This window comes from Arvicola amphibius, chromosome 9 (assembly GCF_903992535.2).
Source record: "Arvicola amphibius chromosome 9, mArvAmp1.2, whole genome shotgun sequence".
In the NCBI taxonomy this organism is placed as follows: Eukaryota; Metazoa; Chordata; class Mammalia; order Rodentia; family Cricetidae; genus Arvicola; species Arvicola amphibius.
In genome coordinates this window covers 28653984-28674299 of record NC_052055.2, presented here as the reverse complement: position 1 = coordinate 28674299, position 20316 = coordinate 28653984, and the positions used below count along the sequence as shown (strand labels likewise).

At 44.9% G+C, this 20316-nt stretch overlaps 1 protein-coding gene across 1 annotated transcript; it reads right to left on the bottom strand.

Moving 5' to 3' along the window:
• Positions 1-17711: 17711 nt before the first annotated feature.
• Positions 17712-18785, bottom strand: LOC119823098 (ELAV-like protein 1). Its single transcript, XM_038342889.1, has one exon. It carries the CDS (start codon positions 18732-18734, stop codon positions 17754-17756), a length of 981 nt encoding a protein of 326 aa, XP_038198817.1. The 5' UTR covers positions 18735-18785; the 3' UTR covers positions 17712-17753.
• Between the last annotated feature and the right edge of the window lie 1531 nt (positions 18786-20316).

The following is a 20316-nucleotide window of genomic DNA, read 5'->3' as shown; positions in this document are numbered from 1 at the left end:
TTCTGCCCCTGAGCCCCAAGCTGGTCTGGTCAGGCCGTGTGACCCAAGTCCCATCCTCACATCTGGACCTCCAATATCTGGATAATGACAGCAGTCCCTCAGGGCACTGCGGGGTTCTTGAGGGAAAGTTTTCTCCTTTTACATCTAAATGGAAACACATGCCTCTTGCTTGTCTTTTTTCCTCCCTGGACTGATTTACATCCCAGTGATTTTCTGAGACCCACTAAGGAAAAAGGGGAGTGGACCGAGTGCCTGGTGAAAGAGCGCTTCTTGCCCTGTGTTTTCCATTGCCTGCCTCAGTAGTAGTCTAAACCTTCACTGGTGATTATCTTTATTAAGCATTTACTAATTATCTTTGCTAAGCCTTTATTAAGTGCCAGGCTACCCTGGCAGCTTTACACACGGTCCTCTTGATACATGCAGCAAAGATTCCGCTCCTTACCATTTACTTGGCAAGCTCTCTCTCAGGCTGAATAACTTCCTACTCTTCCAGCTGCCCCAACGCTGTCCTGAGCTTCCAGGTCCTCCTGTTCTAAACCTTCCCCACTCCCACCTTCCCTGATAGTGATTTGAGATGTGTGAGATAGGTCTGTGTGCCAGCCTCTCTGGAGCATCTGGCAGAGATGCCCCGCCAGCAGCTGGGGAGGAGGACTGTGCACCACGAAGCTGACAGCAGAGATGCCTGAGCGTCTGCTCGGAACCCTCCTCCTCAAGGAGCCGTCCAAAAGGGCAGGTGCCCAGCACTGTGAGTGCCCATACCCGACCCTCCAGGGACGAAGACTGATGTTCCTGTAAGAGGATCAGAAAATTGTTCCCACCCACCAGTCTGGATGGACCACAAGAGCCACTGTGGGGCACCTCCACTCCGTGTCTTGCTGTATACTCTGCTGTTCATGAACCCACCATCCTGCTGTCCCCAGTTTTCAAGTTGTATAAAAAAAAAGTCTTAGGTCTTGGGAAAAGTTGTGGCTTTCATGCAAACATATGCAGACAGTAATTACATTCAGGTCTGTGGGCTTCTAGGCCAGAGATCTTTCCAGAATACTCTGGCTCTCACCAGGCACACACTGTGTGCTGAGACTGCTCTGGATTTAGAGGACATAGCATAGCAAAAGGGGCCCTCTCCAAAGGCACCTCACGGCAAGGTCACCATACCGCTGCAGACCTTGCCCAAGGCTCCACAGTTTCCGTCCACCTCTCTGGGAGTCCCTCTGCCGATGTAAGGAAGAGGGGGGCTGCCTTTTCCTCAGATCCAGGCCAGGGACTTGCCTCTCAGCCCCTGGGAAACAAGGAGTACTTCCCATGTCAACCTTACCCACCATTCCAGAGGAAGCACAGCCAGTCTCTGCAACCCCGGCAGGTGGGGTGGCTGTCATTCATAATCTCCACCTAAGGAGAGACAGGTGACATTAACTCCAGTGAGTCAGATACGGCTGTGGTGCCTGACACCATCAGCACATGCACCAATCACAGGCTCTGTGTCTATGAGACAGTTTCTTTATAAGTAAGGATTGCTGCCCACACTACAGACTTCTCTGTCTGCTTGTTTAAGAGGGGTGAGCCTTATGTTGCATTCTCCTGGGTAGAGAGTCTAAACCAGGTTTCAATCTCCCCACCCCACCATTCACCTTGCTCACTAGTTACCAGTCTTGCACCAGCACTCACTATCTCTGAGCACAGGGCACAGGTGATGCCCAGTGTGCAGGGTCAAACCTCACGAACCTGTTCATAGGCACAGTGTTAATGCTTTCTGGCTCTTCCCCCTCTCCCCACAAGCACTCCTTATTTACGCTCTTGTTCACACTTAGCACACCGAGTCTTCATCTTCTGTGTCCTTGGAGTCCGCTCAGCTCCCTACCCCAGTATCTGCTCAAGCGGTCAGTTCCCTGCAAGCAGACTTTTTTTTTTTTTTTTTTTGGTTTTTCGAGACAGGGTTTCTCTGTGGCTTTGGAGCCTGTCCTGGAACTAGCTCTTGTAGACCAGGCTGGTCTCGAACTCACAGAGATCCGCCTGCCTCTGCCTCCCGAGTGCTGGGATTAAAGGCGTGCGCTACCACCGCCCGGCTGCAAGCAGACTTTTATGCAGAGGACATTCCCCCTAAAAAGCTGTTCTGGAACACACCACTGCTACTCGGATCTTTGAGACAGTGGCTTTGTCACGTAAGGAGGGCACCAAAAGATGGCACAGCCTTAGCTAGAAACCCATCATCAGCACGTTACAGCAAAAGACACCAAGGAGAGCCACTGGGGCCTCTGACTCCAGTTGTTGCCACAGAAAGCAGGTTCCCAAAGCTGGGGCTATGACTGAATGCAGCCCTGGAAGGGAAGGAGAAACTTGGCAGTCAGGAACCCTCAGATCAGGAGTGACTCTGAAGCCGTCCATACTTGATGCACAGGATAGCTAGCAGGAAGTTCAGATTAAGATAGTGTGACTAAGAAAGTTGGTATAGCCCAGAAACTGGAAGAATTGGAAACACGTACTCATATGCACACGCATACATGTGAGTATACACATGCCACATGCGAGCATGTCAGTGCACACACACGCAGGCATATATATGCATGTGTGCACTTACACCCAATCTGTCATCTCTATTCCACCCAGTCTAAAACCAGGAAAAATCATGTCTGCCAGCCCAGCCACACATACCTGGAGACAGCTAGCCTGCTGACTCTGCATCCACATGCTTTGCAAAGCCCCTTTCTGTCTGATAGGTGGCAAGCCCAGGTCCTCTTGCACATTTACTACAGCAGAAGCCATCTGACTTCTTTTTTCCAGTAGGAAAGACGCCACAGATATTGCGCACACACCCCCTTGTGGCCAAATTTGGAAGCACATGCCGGCAAAACTGAGAGTCACTCTGGTTTTGTCAGGTCTCCACTGAAAAAGAACTCCAGGGAGGACTGTAATGTCAGCCCCAGAGGGAAAAAGAGGAACTGTGATTCTAATGTGAAGAAAATGAAAGGGGAAGAAGGCAGTGAAAATGAGGTTAAGAAAAGGAAAAGAAAAATCACAGGAAAGGGCAGAACAAAGGAAGAAAAGGAACAATTCATAGTAAAGCAGAGAAACAAGAGGACTGGGAAGCCTTCCTGTCTTCAAAGGTAGGCACACAAAGGAAAAAGAATGAACATGTCCAGAGTCAGTCCTACGACGGACAAATGTGTGCAGACAAGCCAGACAGGAAAAGGGGACAGGGAGCCCCATATTTGACCCCATCAGGACCTGCCTAGGTGTTCTTTCCAGATTCCAAATCCTCCTGTCTCTACTTCCAAGCCTGGAGAGTGTAGAAGTAACAGCTGTTTCCTTCCTATTTTACTGAGATCCGATGAGACCAATAAAGACTTGCAGAGAAGACCCTGGAAATTGCAGTGCATTCTCTGATCCAGCCATTGTGGAAATGTGTTTTATGATTTTCCCTGATGTGAAAGCCACCCCATATCCCTCAGACGATGTTCTAAAAGGGTGGTATGTGATGTGGGAATGCGCCAAGTTATCTCCAACTCTGGTGCTTTGTAAGATGCTGAGACTTGAAAAGCACGGCTGAAATGAGAAACATTATTGCCACTGTAGTAAAAGCTTCCACGTCCATCTCCTGGCCCACTCTTTCTCGTCGGGCTATATAAAGAGACACACAAAGCAATTCTGCCTACATTAAAAGGTAATTTTTTGTGAGTGGGGGAAGCATTAACAACAAAATGGCACACACTGGGTGGTAAAATAATCAGAAATAAAGTACGTTGGGCAGTATAAAATTATCTGCACTTGAACAGCTAACAGATAAGGAGATGAACTTTGTAAAGTCCGGTACATTGGGCATCATATAAGAAGACGAGTGTTTGCCAGGTGTGGTGGCACAGGCCTGAGGCAGAAAGGCAGGTGGATCTCTGTGTGTTTGAAGCCAGCCTGGTCTACAAAGTGAGTTCCAACCGAGTCTTGAAAATCCAAAAGAAAAAAGAAACAAAAGGGGAAAAAAAGAGCAGGGTTGGGGGTTGGAGAGATGGCTCAGCGGTTAAGAACACTTGAGGTTCTTGGAGAGGACCTAAGTCCTGTTCCCAGCACCTGAGTTAGAGGCCCAAGGCTGCCTATAGCTCCAGTTACAGGACATCTCATACCCTCTTCTGACCTCCACAGGCGTCTGAACTCATATGTACATACCAACACACGGATAAAAACATACATATAATTGAAAATAAACCACTTTTAAAAGAATACAAGCTTGCAATTGTTACTTTTCTGTAGTTAAAGCAAGATGACATTAGCTAACCAAAAATGTCTATGGGAAAGAGCAGGCATAAAACTGAAATTGTATATTCAGATAAGAGCACAGAATTCCCAAGGAAAATATTTCAGAACAAAAGTGGGCTTTTTGACAGTGATTACAGGACAAGCTATATGTGGCCAAATATTGTATTCTTTGGTTTCTCAACACCTTACAGCTAACTCACCCACAAATCTCAGCTGTCACGCCTACTTTGCCTGGATTTATACCAGGTTGATACACACATACCCCCAAACCCCTGCATGTTGTTAATGGGGGAGAGAGGCGGGGGCTCCTGAATTAACCCCATTCTGCCTCTCTGATGACAGTTGGCAGCCAGGAGTATCCCAGATTCTTCTAATTAATGTTATCTTTGTGTTGGGTCTTACTTGGTCTCTCTAGCTACATTCACTGGAGACTGGTCTGCAATCAATCACCATTTCAATGGAGAAAGCTCAATAATCTTTGCACAGCTGAGTTACCACTAGCACATAGTGGTTGAAGTCACCACCTTAAGAGCCAAACACTGCCAGCAGCCTCCACCTAGTCAGCTGGGGACTTTGGGGCAAAGCAGTCTCTTCAGGTGTCTCTTGAAAAACGAAGGTGGTATCACTCACGACAAAGAGTTACTTCATGATCCTCACGAGATAAATATGATGTGCTTCGCCCAGGACCCACCAGGCCAGGACAGATGAAACATCAGCAGAATATCACCATTCCATGGGGGAGGGGGATTGATCTGAGCTATGTGTATCATTTTAAATTGTCTAGAAGTCACCAATGTGGAAAGAGGCAAAAGTTAATGAAGTGGGTTTCATGGCGAAAAGGAGGGCAACCTTGGTGGGTTGGAGCCAAGGGCCACCACAGTCACACCATGCACCTGAACTCACTGGGCAGGTTTATTGGGGGGAGGTGCAGTGGCTGCCTCTGTGGGAGAGAGAGAGGCAGGAGGGGTTTGCCCTTTATAAAGGGATATAGGACATGTGCATAGGAAGAGTGCTCTACTTGATGGCTACAGTAGCTGCAATGTCATGTCTTGGCATTCTGATGGCATGTGCTGCTATGTCCCCTAGAGCCTGAAGCTAACACAAGCCAATATATTCAGAATGTTGTTTCAACATTGTAGTCAATAATCTAAAAATACCAGTGAGTTCTAATATTCTTTCTTGGTAATATCTCTAACATCTAGTATTTTGAAATCCTAACACATCACAATCCAATTCAAAATTTTCAGAGATTAACAAAAATTTACAAAATTGTGATCTATTCAGTTTTAGTATTAATTAGTCGGTCTTTGAACATGTGGAACTTTGTCCTAGACGGTCCCATAGCAGAGCCTAGACATGAGGCTTATCTGGTTCCCTGTGAAAGCCTTAGGTGTGTTCACCAGAAGAACAACACCACAGAGCAAGATATTTGGAAGGTGGTTCCAAGAAGCACCAGGAACTGGGGAGAGCATGGTCTACACGCTTTTAAATTTAAATTCAAGTGATTAAATAGCATTATTAGTAATTCCTTACTAATAATAACATCCATTCACACACTAATTTGTCATGTACATGTGGACAATGGCTTTGACACTGGGTATTACGGAGTGACCAGAAGTGAGTGATCCAGAGCTCAAGCCCTGCTGTCAGAACCCAACCAAACAAATGTTCCTTGTCTCATTCTTCACAAAGTCCCAAAAGTATACTATGTGCACTTAGTGTGGCGGCTACAAGTTGCCATTGGTGCTAAGTTTCTTTTGCCATCCCAAGACTGGCAAATTCGTTCCCTTTCCACTGTGGGCATCATCCCAGACAAGAATAAGAGAAATGACAAAGAACCCAGGAGAACATGGTGAACATTTGTTCATCCTTTTCTGCTAATGAGATGCTCTCCTGAAGCTCCATGAAGTATCATTAAAGATGTGTATCGCGGTGGGTAACCTTGTTTGTGTAGGGCCCAGGGCAGCTTGCCCAGGACAGCTTGGTGTGTGCCACCACTGCCCAGCAAGGGCATAATACTTTGCATGGGACAGAGTTGACAAGTGTAATGTTTGCTTGGTGTTAATAGTTAGGGTTCTCTGTTGCTATGATAAATCAATGAGCAAAGCCACCGTGGGGAGAGACTTGTCTCACATTTCCACATTAGAGTTTATCACTGAGGAAAAGTCAAGACTGGAACTGAAGCAGAGACCATGGAAGAGTGAGTGCTGCTTACCTTACTGGCTTGCTCAGTCTGCTTTCTTATACAACCAAGTCCCTCCTGGGCAGGGTTAACTCTTCCTACCATGGTATGAGTCCTCCTACATCAATGTCAATCATTAATCAAGAATATGAGACCACACACACACCCTTGCCTTCAGGCCAGTCTGGTGGAGGTATTACTTCAGTTGAGCTTCCCTCTTCCCAGAAGCTTTACCTTGTGTCAAGCTGACAAAAAGTAGCACGGACATTTGGATACATTGCCATCTCCGGCAAAAATGCAATTTCTCCGGCAGGAAGAAGAGACAATGCATGCTTGGTAAGCAGCTGACAGCCTCCAACAGAAGTGGCAACTGCAATTGTTATGGCTATGTCTACGATTGTTACTATTACTATCACTAAAATGCTACAACCAAACTCTCAGATAGTCTCCAAAGAAGGCTGGCAATTTCACTATTTAAAGAAAAGATACAATCCCCCCCCCCCCCCACCTCCACACTGTTGCCGCTGCTGCTTAGAACTTTACATCTCAGAGTCTACCTGAGTACAGCTCTTGGGATCAGAAAGTAGGAGGACTGGACTGGCTTCCGGTAAGGACTGTAGTTAGCAGGGGGAAGCAGACTCTTCTGGGTATGCCTGCTTTGAGAATGGGGTAGAATCTGGGGCTTGAGTTTGGTGACGTTTTTTCTTCTAGCCACTGGGACGGTAACTGTGGGAGGCAAATGTGCTACCTGCTGAGGGTCATTATTTCTTACAGTTACCAGAGATGACCGTATGGGATCAGACACAGTTTCCAGACTTTCTAGTGACTCTGACCTTCTACGCCATGCCTCCTTAGTCTGCCGCTATTTATCACCAAGCAGGAGCAGATGTACTGTCAACCTCAGCATCATGCAGGTATAACCTGGTTTGTTCTCAAAGAGGTGCTTAAAACCGAAGTCCCATAGTGAGACACTTTACACAGCAAATGAAAGGAAGAGACGAGCAAACGCACGCAGACATTTATGCCCCCACATACAGAAAATGTCTATTGTAATAGCATATTGTTTTCTCTTACCATGTTATCAAAGCGCGAATTTTCTATTTTCTTTTTGCTTATACTCTCTTTCAATTTATTAGAGTCCTGAGAGGAAAGAAATGGAGCACTCAGAAAGGGCCATAACAGGATTTTCCAAAGAGGTTATTTACAAGGTTAAGACAGGGAGAAAGAAACTGAAAGGGAAACGTAGCTGTGTGAGGCATTAGCAGACAACTTGAGCATCCTTGCCTCTGCAGAGAGGCAAGGAAAACTAGGTCTGTGTCTACTGGAGAGGTAAGAGAAAGCCTTCAACAAAGACGGAGCTGGAAACAGGGAGCACGACCCTTGCCAGCCAGTGATCAATCTAGGAATGATCCAGGGGACCAAGCACCCCAACCTCTCTCTGTTTACTCCATCCCTCCAGCAGGTACCTCCCTCCCGTTGGCTGGGTCCAAGCAGAAGGCAGAGGTCAGGAAAGTCCAATGGCATATTTAGAGCAGAACCTTCCAGACAGAGCAGAGGTTGAAGTGGGTACACAGTAGATTCAGAGGATAAAATGGTGATGGAACCGCTCTGCCCTGTCATATGGTGTAAAGATTTTTTGCATATTTACGCTTTACATATTTGTATTTTCACTTATTTACGTGTCCGGTACTGGTCTCAGTTCCTTGTCTGGCTGATTCTCTTTCCCCCTTATGTTGTTGGGGAATCTTTCTCAGACTTAGAACACAAATGATTTCTGAATGAGACTCCACATTCAGAGAAACTTCCTGTGCCATTGAAAATGTGAGGTGTCTGGACTCACTAAGAATGTCACACCATTCCTGTCCCACACACTAACCATGTGGCTCAGGAAAACCAGTCCTCTGTTTCACAGGAGGAAAACTGGGTGCTCAGCACAAAATATGTGGGTTCAAACCCAAGCTCTGTCATTTTCAGACTGAGTCTGTGGTCTATGTAACCATTTAGTTTCTCAGGACCTGATCCACAAAATGGAGGAAAATCGTTTCACTGGATAAAGCAGCTGTGAGAATTAGATGAGTCATGACCCGTGAAAAGGGTTTGGGACCATGTTCAGCACCCAATAGCTGCTGTGAGAGGCACCGCGCTGAGCAGCACACAGGTGAGTTGAGTTCATCCCCCTCCTTCCTGCAAGAAGTGAAGGGAGTGATCAGCACCCTCTCTGGCCTCTTCCCAGCAGGGCCAGGAGTGTCTCACTGGTATATTTGACAGGGAAGTGTTTTGTCCTTTGAGCAGGTGGGGAGGATGTAGCAGAGTCCATGAGTAGGGGCTGTTAGTCCTTGGGAGAATAAACCCACAGGAACCACAGTCTCGCCTGCTTAAGAAACACAGGGCCAGCCGGGCGGTGGTGGCGCACGCCTTTAATCCCAGTACTCGGGAGGTAGAGGCAGGCGGATCTCTGAGTTCGAGGCCAGCCTGGGCTACAAGAGCTAGCTCCAGGACAGGCTCTAGAAACTACAGGGAAACCCTGTCTCGAAAAACCAAAACAAAACAAAAAAAAACAAAATAACAAAAAAAAGAAACACAGGGCCACTTAGAAAGATAGGTAAGATTAGACCTTAAGGAGCCAGCTTCTACAGGCCAATGTGACCTTGAGATAGTTGTTTAACACCTTTTTTATTTTCCATTATGAAGATAAAAATAGTTAATATTTGTAAACACAACAGGACTAGCACACAGTGAGCGCTTTACAACAGGACCAGGTACACAGTGAGCGTTTTGCAACATGACCAGGCACACAGTGAGCGCTTTACAACAGGACCAGGCACACAGTGAGCGCTTTACAACATGACCAGGCAAACAGTGAGTGCTTCACAACAGGACCTACTGTGTTTTGTAAAGAAAGGTTCCTTAGATAAATAGAATAATTCCAATACAGTAAACAAATTTTGCAGTTGATTTTTTTTATATTTAATACTGGTCTGAGACACTGCCCTCCCTTGGGTGATGAGGTCAAATAAAAACTGCGTTTGTCTGTCCAAGAAAGAGATTAAGGTCAGCAAAAAAAAAAAAAATCAAGGAGTGATTTATTGATACAAGTCACTCAAATCCACTGCTTAGCATTCCATGGCCTAAGAATGATTTGACATTTTCTTGCATAGCAAACAAAAGCCCCAACAAATACCCCCTGATGAATAGCAGTGGACTTTGCAGGTTACAAATGAAATTCTTCCTCCCCAAATCCTTCATATGTACTTGGAACTAGACAAGGTGTTTCTCTTTCTTTTCACCTGGGAAATGGGGACAGTGATTTCCCGTATCAACTGTTCGTTCAGCCACAGGACAGCCACTCAAGTCCCAGACAGGATTTCCCTTGTCTTTCATCTCTGAAACTATGAACTATGAGTGAGTCTAGGAAAGAACTAATTTAGGAAACCTATTTCATAGACAGCATGATTAGCTAATGCAGCATCAATAAGTTTGAAAAACAATATCCAGATGTTTTGCTGGTTTTGATTTTCCCCCTAATCTTGCTGATCAGAAAGAGGACTCTGTTGTTCTATTTTGAAACAAAAGGAATTACCAAGAACCAATATTGGTCTGCTTTGCGTTTCCATACTAAAGAACTGAGGCCGAGTAATTTATACGGAAGAAAGGTTTACTTAGCTTGGAGTTTGGGGGGCTGGATGTTCGGGTTTTGATTGTCCCATCAGTTCAGCCTATGGTGAGGGCTTCAGAGAAGGTCGAGAGCATGGAAGAGCAAGAGCTCAATGGTGAAACAGAAAAAACTAAAATGAGACAGTATCCAGGGACCGGAGAGGGGCTGGTCTTTCTTTATCATAGCAACCTTCTCAAGCCCTAACCAGCCTCTCACAAACACAGCTTTAACCTTTCTGAAAACAGACCCCGCAAGGACCTAAAGATCTTATACAAGCCGCCACCTTATACAGGTCCTGCCATCTCTTTAACATTACGAACCATGGCTCAAGCTTTTACCTATGAGCCCTTGGGCGAGCACTCAAATCATATCACAGGGATTTCTGAGGCAGCATAGAAAGAACACAGACTTTGGAGGCTGACTTTTTACCTCCAAGCTATGAGAGAACCCACAGGAAAGGACCTCAACAAGCCTCAGTTTCCCCAGTCCTAAACATCTCCCTCACAGAAATATCGAGATGGAGTCACATTGCACACTTAAGTCACCTGCACACAGGTGCATGTGATAGAGGTGGCCCATGATAGACGTGGTGGTTCATGAGCACCTTTGAAAAATTAGGCTGTTAGCCAGGTGGTGGTGGGGCACGCCTTTAATCACAGCGCTCGGGAAACAGAGGTAGGTGGATCTCTCTGAGTTCGAGGCCAGCCTGGTCTACAAGAGCTAGCTCCAGGACAGCCTCCAAAGCTACAGAGAAACCCTGTCTTGAAAAACAAAACAAACAAAATTAGGCTGCTGTATTAATTACTTTCTGCTGCTGCAATAAAACACCACAACCAAAGCATCTTAGTAAAGAAAAAGTTTCTCTACACATACGGTTCCAGTGGGATAAGAATCCATGAGGGCAGGGAAGCATGGAAGCAAGCAGGAGGCATGGCAACTGGAGCAGGAGGCTTAGGGCTCACATCCTTTACTACAGTAACCAAACAGGCAGACTTAAAGGAGGTCCCTCCCTCCGTGCGTGTGTGTGTGTGTGTGTGTGTGTGTGTGTCCCACTGAAAGCCTGCTCCCATGAAATATTTGGTCCTGCAAGGCTGCACCATCTTAGTCCACCCAACAGCATCACCAGCTGGGGACTAAGTGTTCAAATGTCTGTGGTTATAGGAGACATTTCTCATTCAAACCACTACAGCTGCTCATCAAACCAAACATCTATATAAGATAGATTTTAAAAAATCTCTATAAACTACTTCCATATTGATGACTTGTTTTCTGAGTTTTTGAAAATACGGAAAGGAATAAAACATTATACTTCAGAGAAATAATGCCACTGGTGTTGAAGAACCTGCTGTTATAATTGGAAAAGGACACTTTACTTCACAGAACAATCAAAGGAAATCCAGGGCAGGGGACATTGCTTCTGAGTAGGCTTTCAGAATGAGCCCAGGACCCCAGGCTGCAAATGCAGCCATAGTTGTTAGTCCTTGAACAGTTTCTCCAAGGCATCAAATTTGCTTTGATAACAGGCCCCTCAATTAGCCTAAGAGTCCTTAAATTGAGTGAGTCTCTGATTAAGGAACTGCTGTGGTCCTGTTTTGCATTTGTGTTCCTAGGTCTAAGAAACAGCTGTCCTTTCTTTTGTAAATACCTCCAGTTTTTCCCCACCCCACACCCCTTTTCTGCTCTCTTGGGTTTTCACACACACACACCGTGACTTTGTCTGAAAGTCCTGTGGCTTTTTTGTCTACTGAGAGTCCCTGGACTCGTCCCCACCCCTGACCCCACCACCCACTCCCCAGGAGCCCCCCCTCCTATCTCATTGTCCAGCCGTCTCAGTGATACTATGATTGCTGGCATCCCTCTCCACAGTTGCCCGTGCTGCACCACACTGATCTTTAAAAATGCAAGTCTGGTTTTTCTCTTTCCTCACTTAAAGCCCTTCAGGGTCTCCCACACTGTTGGTTCAGATGAAGGTCAGATTCCTTATTCAGCCAGTAACAGGCCGCAGGATTTGGTTCTTCTTACACTGATGGTTTATTCTAATGTCACTGCTGACACACAGACCTTTGAATATACTATCGATAAATTGGATGGGTGTGTCTTAATGTAATGTACAGTGGCATCGACATTTAATATTCCTCAGACCCTATTAACCTATTTTATATTGTTTTCCTTATCCTCTTCCAAGAAGAAGTTCCTGTGGCTAACCTGTCTCCCTGTGAATGGCACGGGTCATATAGTTTGATTTCTCTTTCTTCGTTTTGCAAAGTTGAGGAAAGAGCCCGGGACTTTGCATATACTAGATGTAATGGTAAAAGTAAATGCTGTGGCTCCCCAAGTGGCTGCAGCGGGCCAAGTGGCCACAGGCGGAGCAGCCAGTCCCAGGCAGTGATGGGGGAGAAATGGGTAGAAGGGAGAGACTGAAGCTGCCTCTTCCAGAGGAAGATAGAAAAGAAAGGGTTCAGGCTGGAAGCTGAAAATCAGCTCTCCTCAGCAGGTGGGAGAGGGAGTGGATGTGGCTTGTCTCTTAAAGGGACAGGACAGATTATTACACTAAGCAGTTAACTCTGACATGTGCTTGGCATTAACAAGACCTGGCCACTCTCTGTCTCTCCATCTGCTTCCAATTGTAAGTGTTCTTCAGATTTGGCAATTACAAATTCTGATTGCTCACATCACTCTAAGTCAGAGTTCAAAGCCACAAAGGGCTATCTTCCAACCCTGGAGGCTTACCAGTCACCCCTCAGTCTACCAGGGTCAGCCAAGAGGTTGGGCAGGCAAATGAGGCACTTGGGTCTTCCTGGAGCCTTTTCCATAACTTCCCTCATGGCCCCTCACAATGACTCCATGTGACAGTTTATATGAATTGTCAGCCTAACAGGATCACCTAAAGCCTCTGAGCATGTCTGTGAGATATTTTCAAGACTGAGCTCACTGAGAACATTCAACCTAAAGGTGTAAACACTGTTTCATGGGGTGGAGTCGTGGGCTACAATCAAACAAGAAAGTGAGCTGAGACATTAACCTCTCTCCACTTCCTGACTGTGGCTGCAATGTGATCAACCGCCCCATCCCCCAACTGTCACGCCTGCTCCACTATGATGCACTATATCCTCGGATTGTGGACCAAACTAAACCCTTCCTATCTTGAACTGCCTCTGTCTATTTTTTATGTCACTGCAGTGAGAAAAGTAGCTGATGCATTCAGTAACATGCTTCAACTTCCCTCCCATTTGGAGGTGGGATGAGAGGGAGAGAGGGAGGGAGGGACGGAGGGAGGGAGGGACGGAGGGAGGAAGGGAGAGAAATCCTTGAGGATGAAGCAACTTGTCCAGCAATGGAGCCCTCAGGTTGGGTTCCATGTTCTGGCCCCACACCTGTCCTATTTTACTCTGAACTTTTTCTACCTATGGAGCTTAATCCTACTGAAGATTTTCGGCCACTTCTTTCAGGAATATTCTGAGTTACTAGAGGATTTGATGAGCTACATGATTTGACCTGATAGGGAAAAGTTGGGCTCTAGGCCACCTTAAGTCTCAGATGCCCCAAGAGGCTGGGCTGAAATAACCCTGCTCCTTTCTTTTCTCCCTACCCATCCTCTGTCTTTCTTCATCTTTCATTCATTTCCCACTTTGTTTCTTTCTCTGGGCTGCACAGGTCTGGAGATTTGCTAAATTGGCAAGTCCTGACAACACTGGATAAGAGGCATGGGAGAATGAGGAGAGAAAAATGATCCCAGTGATTTTGTTGCTAGTGAATTGCACTCTTTCCTCACAGCTGGAAGCAGTGGCTGAAGAATCTCTGAATTAAGTACTTTCCCTAAAGAAGACACATTTTCTCCAACAAGAATTAGGGCACACTCTGACAAGGACGTTGAGCGTATGCAAAGAGGCCAAAAGACTGGAATTGGGTTGGGAGCCTCAGGAGAAGGTAGACAAATTCTCTGTCTACCCCGGGTGTGTGTGTGTGTGTGTGTGTGTGTGTGTGTGTGCAATATCAAAAAATGTATGGTTCCTATTTCATAGATAAATTTAAGTCAAAATTTTCTCAGCTTTCAGGTCTATGAAGCTGTGAACTAAATGGTGAGACCTTTTCCAAGAACGACTGTGTTTTGTCTACTTGGGCCCATTGTCCAAATTATCTCTATAACTGTTCACCTGCGCTAGATATAGACATGTCATGACCTCCTTGTCACTCCAAAGTCCCTCCCAGATGCACACTGATGCATTGCACCACCTCTGGCAGGGCATCCATCTTGAAAAGGTGTCTCAGTTACATTCATTTCTATTGCTGTGCAGACACCATGACCATGGTCCTAAAGCAACAGCTGGGCATTACTTCTTGATCCACAAGCATAAGGCAGAGAGAGAGAGAGAGAGAGAGAGAGAGAGAGAGAGAGAGAGAGAGAGAGAGAGAGAACTGAGGTGTAAATATGGGCTTTTTGAAACCTCAATAACTCACATTCTTAGTGACACATACCCTCCAAAAAGTCCAAGATCCCTATTTCTTTCCAAACAGTTCTACCAACCGTGGACTAAGCATTTAAATACATGATCCTATGTGAACCACTCTCATACAAACCATCACATAATGTGAGACTGTTTATTGTCCCCAACTGATCTGTGTATATAATATAGCAGAATGTTATTACCAGTCATTTTGTTACTATGTTCCTTTAGCAGAACAGGAGTGTTTGATTTTCCCCTAGTCCCATGGCCTATCTAGTCTCAGGTTCTCAGCCTCTTAAGCAGTGCCAGGCATGAGTTCCATCTCATGCAGTAAGCCTTAAATCCAATCAGATAGTGGTTGGTTATTCCCACAACTTTTATGCCACTATTGTACCTGCATATCACACAGGCAGGTCACCATTGTAGACCAGAAGGTTTATAACTTTCTTCTCTGGTAACATGAATCCCAGGACCATGAGCACAGTGAGTAGAGGTAAAGGCTCGACTTCTTGCTCAGTGAGAAAAAGAAAGAGGGGAGAGAGAGATAACTCAGCAGTTAAGGGCATGTGCTGCTCCTCCTCTTCGAGAAGAATGGACTTCAATTCCCAGCTGTCATCTCAAGAGGCTTACAACTGTCTGTATCTCCAACTCTAGGTGGCCCGGTGCCTTCTTTGGGTTTTTCAGGTACCCACCCACATATACACACACCACATGCAGAAATACACTCATAAACAATTTATAAAATAGCCTTAATCTTTTAAAAAGTAAAAAGGGACAAGTCATCACTGTTTAGTCATGCAAATTGGTAGCACATTCTTCATGTAACAGGCTAAAGATCTTTAATATAAGCTATTTAAGCCATCCACATACAATTCATGTTCAACAAATTTATAGCAGGATGGTTTGTTCAGAGCTCCTAAGTTCTAAATATAGCAACAACGACAACTAGTTTAAGCAGTTAATGTAAGGAGAAATGAGCTGAAGCTATTATCTCGACAATGTTTAGAGAGGTGGGGGTGAGTAGGCTTAAATAGAGGGCATTCTTTTCTTGAAGCATCATCAATTGGAGCTTACCCAGAAATGCATGTGAAAAATAATGTTAAATAACTTAATAGTTTGTCATGTATGTATATATGTATAATTATATGTCAAGTATAGAAAGCCAATAACCTTTTCAAAAATCCACTTTTTTTGAATAAAACTGAACTCCATGTGAACCAAAAAATCACTCCTTTCCTCCTAAAGACTAAGGCTCAGAAGACCCTTGTTATCATTCCTAGCCCTCTCCACCAACATCCAAATAAAGTTCAGTCCTTCATTGGTTCACCTCCCCACTAAGCAAATCACTAAGGAGCACATGGGATCTTCTGCTTTCCTGGCCTAGGGAAGGCACATAGCAAACAAGTCATGCAAGGCCAGGAGCAGAAGTGGGGTAACTTGGGACTTCTCTTCTGCAAGCCCAGGTTATCCCTACTGCATGTCTGCCCTGAATCTCTTTGCCTTAACTCACAGTCTTTATATCTTCAATAGTTAAAACGTTTAATCCACCCAGACCCTCTGGATCTCATTATAAATCATGATTTATAAATTTTTGATCCTATTATGAAATGATTCCTAAAACTTTTTTTTGAAAGAGAGTTTCTCTGTGTAACCCTGGCTGTCCTGGAACTCACTATATAGACCAAGCTGGCTTCAAACTCTCAGAGATCCACCTGGTTTTGCCCCCTGAGTGCTGGAATTAAAGGCATACACCAACACACTCAATATTGAAACAATAATTTTTATCCTATCTAGCTATATACATCTGCATATGTGTATTTATATAATATTTAAAGACTGTGTTCTTCTACAGCATAATTGTTGTCTGAGGTTTTCTGTCTTGCCAAGTTCCCGTAATCGTTAAGTCCCAAAGAAATCACACAGAGGTCTACATTAGTTATAAACTGATTGTCCCATTAGCTTGGGCTTCCTATTCACTCTTATAACTTATTTTTTTTTTTTTTCGAGCAAAACAAAATCAAATTTAATGGTCTTAAATGCAAAAGTAAAAACAAACAAAAAACACAAAAAAGCAAAAGAAAATTAACAGAACAGAACCCCAAACGTCAAGGCAGTTATGAAGAGAACTTTGAGGGTTAATCCTTAAAACTACAAATCAAAGGTTTTTGTTAATAGATAACTGGCAAGAAGTACTTTTCTGCTGAGTGTCCATACAAAAGCAAAATTTCAAAACAAAATCTAAGATTGGAAAAAGTCTAGTGCTCACAAGGAGGGATGCGAGAAATACAATGCTCAAATGTTTCTGTGTCATTAAAAACAGAGCTGTCATTGTGCATTCAAGATAGGTTAAATGGTCTTGGAAACTCGAGAGGTTGCATGAACAACAGTATTTGATGTGTGGGCACCATGCATGCAACGTGTGGACAGACACTCAGGATGTCAGAGGAGTGGGACATCTTCAGGCATGCCTGGAGCTCAGGTATGACTCTGGAATATACTGGAGCTGCCCTGAAACTCTTTGGTCCGTTCTCATTGGTGCCTGGGCTTATAAAACACCTTTGTGTCCTCTGGAGGGCCTGGCCAAGCCCAACATGTGGAACCCATCATCCTCCCTGGGGAGGGTCCATAGAGTATGGGCTCTGCTGCTGCTGCTCCCAACACCATAGAGCCAGGATTGAGTGGACAGGAAGCAGCAGTGGGACCTGCTGGGGAGGGCAAATTTTCTGTCAACTAAGCAGAAATTGCTTAAAATGGTGAGGCAGTTGAGAAAACACACTCTCCATCTGTCTAACATCTTTAGGTTAAGAACTAAAACTAAGAAGAAGAAAAAAATAAGATTTTTGTTTTGTTTTAAATCTGGTCTGTGGAGACATCAAATGAAACAGGTGTTAGACAGTCTTAGAAGTTAAAGCATGCTTCAGTTCCACCACCATCCAGAGGGACTGGTTAGTCAATGCAATCTATTTAGGTTTCGGTTTAATATATACTTTAAAGGAAATAACTTAAGGAACTTAAAATTGGTCTAACATTTGTGGGATTTCAAGCATTTGAACATGTTGGTTGCATCCCAGAGTATAAAAACCTTTTGCACTTCTCATTTAGACTAAGACAAACACGTGTGAAAATTGGCGCAAAATGAGTTGTACACTAACAAAAAAGTTTCTTAATTATCTATTCCGTACAAAAAAAAGAAAAAAAGAAAAGAAAAAAGAGAAGCATGAGCGAGTTATTTGTGGGACTTGTTGGTTTTGAAAGAAACCTGTAAAATTTTGTCCCCCAAGCGGTAGCCGTTCAGACTTGCTATGGCCATTGCAGCTTCTTCATAGTTTGTCATGGTCACAAAACCAAACCCTTTGCACTTGTTGGTGTTGAAATCACGAATCACTTTCACATTGGTGACTGCACCAAAGGGGCCAAACATCTGCCAGAGGATCCCCTCATCAGCGTCTTGCCCAAGGTTGTAGATGAAGATGCACCAGCCCGAGGAAGCATTGCCGGGGACATTGACACCAGAAATCCCACTCATGTGATCTACACCCATAGGGGAGAACCTGAATCTTTGCGCCTGGTGGTGCACAGGGCCTCCAAACCGCCTAGCAGGCGAGTGGTACAGCTGCGAGAGGAGAGCCATGTTTTTGTTCTGGTTGGGATTGGCTGCAAACTTCACTGTGATGGGCTCGGAGGAACCTGGGGGTTTATGACCATTGAAACTGGTAATTGCCTCTTCTGCTTCCGACCGTTTGTCAAACCGGATAAACGCAACCCCTCTGGATAAACCTGTGGTCTGATCCACAAGGACCCTGGAGTTGATGATTCGCCCAAAACGAGAGAACATGTCCTCCACATCCTTCTGAGTCATGGTCCTCGGGAGCCCGCTGATGTACAAGTTGGCATCTTTGATGACCTCTGAGCTTGGGCGGGCATAGGACACCTTAATAGTTTTGGATTGCAGTCTCAAGCCATTCAGCGTGCTGATCGCTCTCTCTGCATCTTTTGCAGTCACATAGTTCACAAAGCCGTAACCCAAGCTGTGTCCTGCTACTTTATCCCAAATAAGTTTTGCAGATTCAACCTCGCCAATGCTGCTGAATAGACTCCGTAATTCCTCCTGGGTCATGTTCTGAGGGAGGTAGTTGACAATTAAATTCGTTCTCCCAATATCATCCCTGCAGTCTTCGGCCATGTGGTCTTCATAACCATTAGACATTGTATTATTTAAAAATCTGAACAAGGGCGGGAAGGCCCGGGGCTCTGCTCCGGGGCGGGCGGCGCGGGGCGATAACGGCTCCACAAGGCCTCGGTAGCCGTGGTGGTGGCGGCAGCAGAGCGGCTATGGCTGCGGCTCCTCCTCAGCACGCAAGACCCGCTCCCTCTCTTCTAACTTATATAACCCATTATTAGCCATTTTTCTTATCTGTGTTAGCCATGTGGCTCAGTACCTTATTCAGCAGGGCAGTTACATCTTGCTTCTTCTGTGGTTGGGTCAGGACTGCTGAGGAATTGGCTTTCTTCTTCCCAGAATTCTCCTTTTCTCCTTGACCCGCCTCTACTTCCTGTCTGGTTGTTCCTCCTATACTTCCTGCCTGGCTACTGGCCAATCAGCATTTACTTAAAATATAATTGACAGAATACAGACCATTCTCCCACACCACATATTTTGATCCTGAAGTGGAACATCATGTTAATACAAGAGAGAACAATTGATTGAAAACCTATGAGGCTGAGATTTTTAAAGGTACAGCAAGGTAGTCCATGCTTAACTTGATAAATAAAAGCATCATCGATATTCAAAATATTTTTATAAAATCACTTGAAATACTACTTAGATATAGTGCAAATAAAACAAAGTATCCCCATGGAATAAGTTCTATGCAATAATAATTTGATTAAGCAAAGGGACAAATTATTTTTAAATACCTGTTGACAGGACATTAAAGACATTATTTTCTGATATGATGTATTTTCCCCATAATACATCTTCCCTCTTTTTCCCCTTCTGTGACATATGGCTATAAAGAAACTCTTATAAGTGAAAGAAGGGAAGGAAAAAATGGAGGGAGGGAGGGAGGGAAGAAAGGAGGGAGGGAGGGAGGGAGAGAGGGAAGAAGGAGGGAGATGATAAGAAAGGAAGGAAGGGAGGGAGGGAGGAAGGAAGGAAGGAAGGAAGGAAACTCTTCCAATAGGCAAGGTACTTATATTACAATTTTAGCTTTATTTTTTTCTAACCTGACTGCAGATCTGCACACATGTCTTCTTTTGTTAACCCTGCTCAGATATTTCCCTGCAGTAGTTTCATGTTTTGTATTAAGTCTTTCTTTTAAGATGAACAGATTCCTGATAGGAATAATTCACCTTCTCTCTCCTTTTGCCCTCCCTCCCTCCTTCCCTCCCTCTCACCCTCCCTCTTTTCCTTCCATTTTGTCTTTCCTTTGCTCATTCTCTTTGTCTTTATTCTTCCATCTCTGTCTCCCTCCCACCAAAAATAGCACAGCACATCAATATTTGTGGCTGCTGTAGAAGCAGGAAGGTGACATCCATTGCCACCTTGGTTCTCCCCTTGTGTGCTGAGAGTATTCACAGGACTCGGGGTAGACAACTATCAGCTCCCACTCACCAAAACAGTGGGACAAACAGAGAGGCAATTTCATTCTCCCCCTTGCTTCTGCACAGGGCATGGGTCAGTGGCTGGTGACCTTCAGCCACTTATGCAATGTGAAGAGAATGTAGTCCAGTCCTGGCTTGCCCACCGGAGAGGAAGGAATTTTAGACTAGTCCTACTCTCAATAGGC

What these genes read in the sequence shown, in the direction of transcription:
- LOC119823098 (XM_038342889.1), bottom strand. Translation starts at nt 18,734, where the DNA reads ATGTCTAATGGTTATGAAGACCACATGGCCGAAGACTGCAGGGATGAT.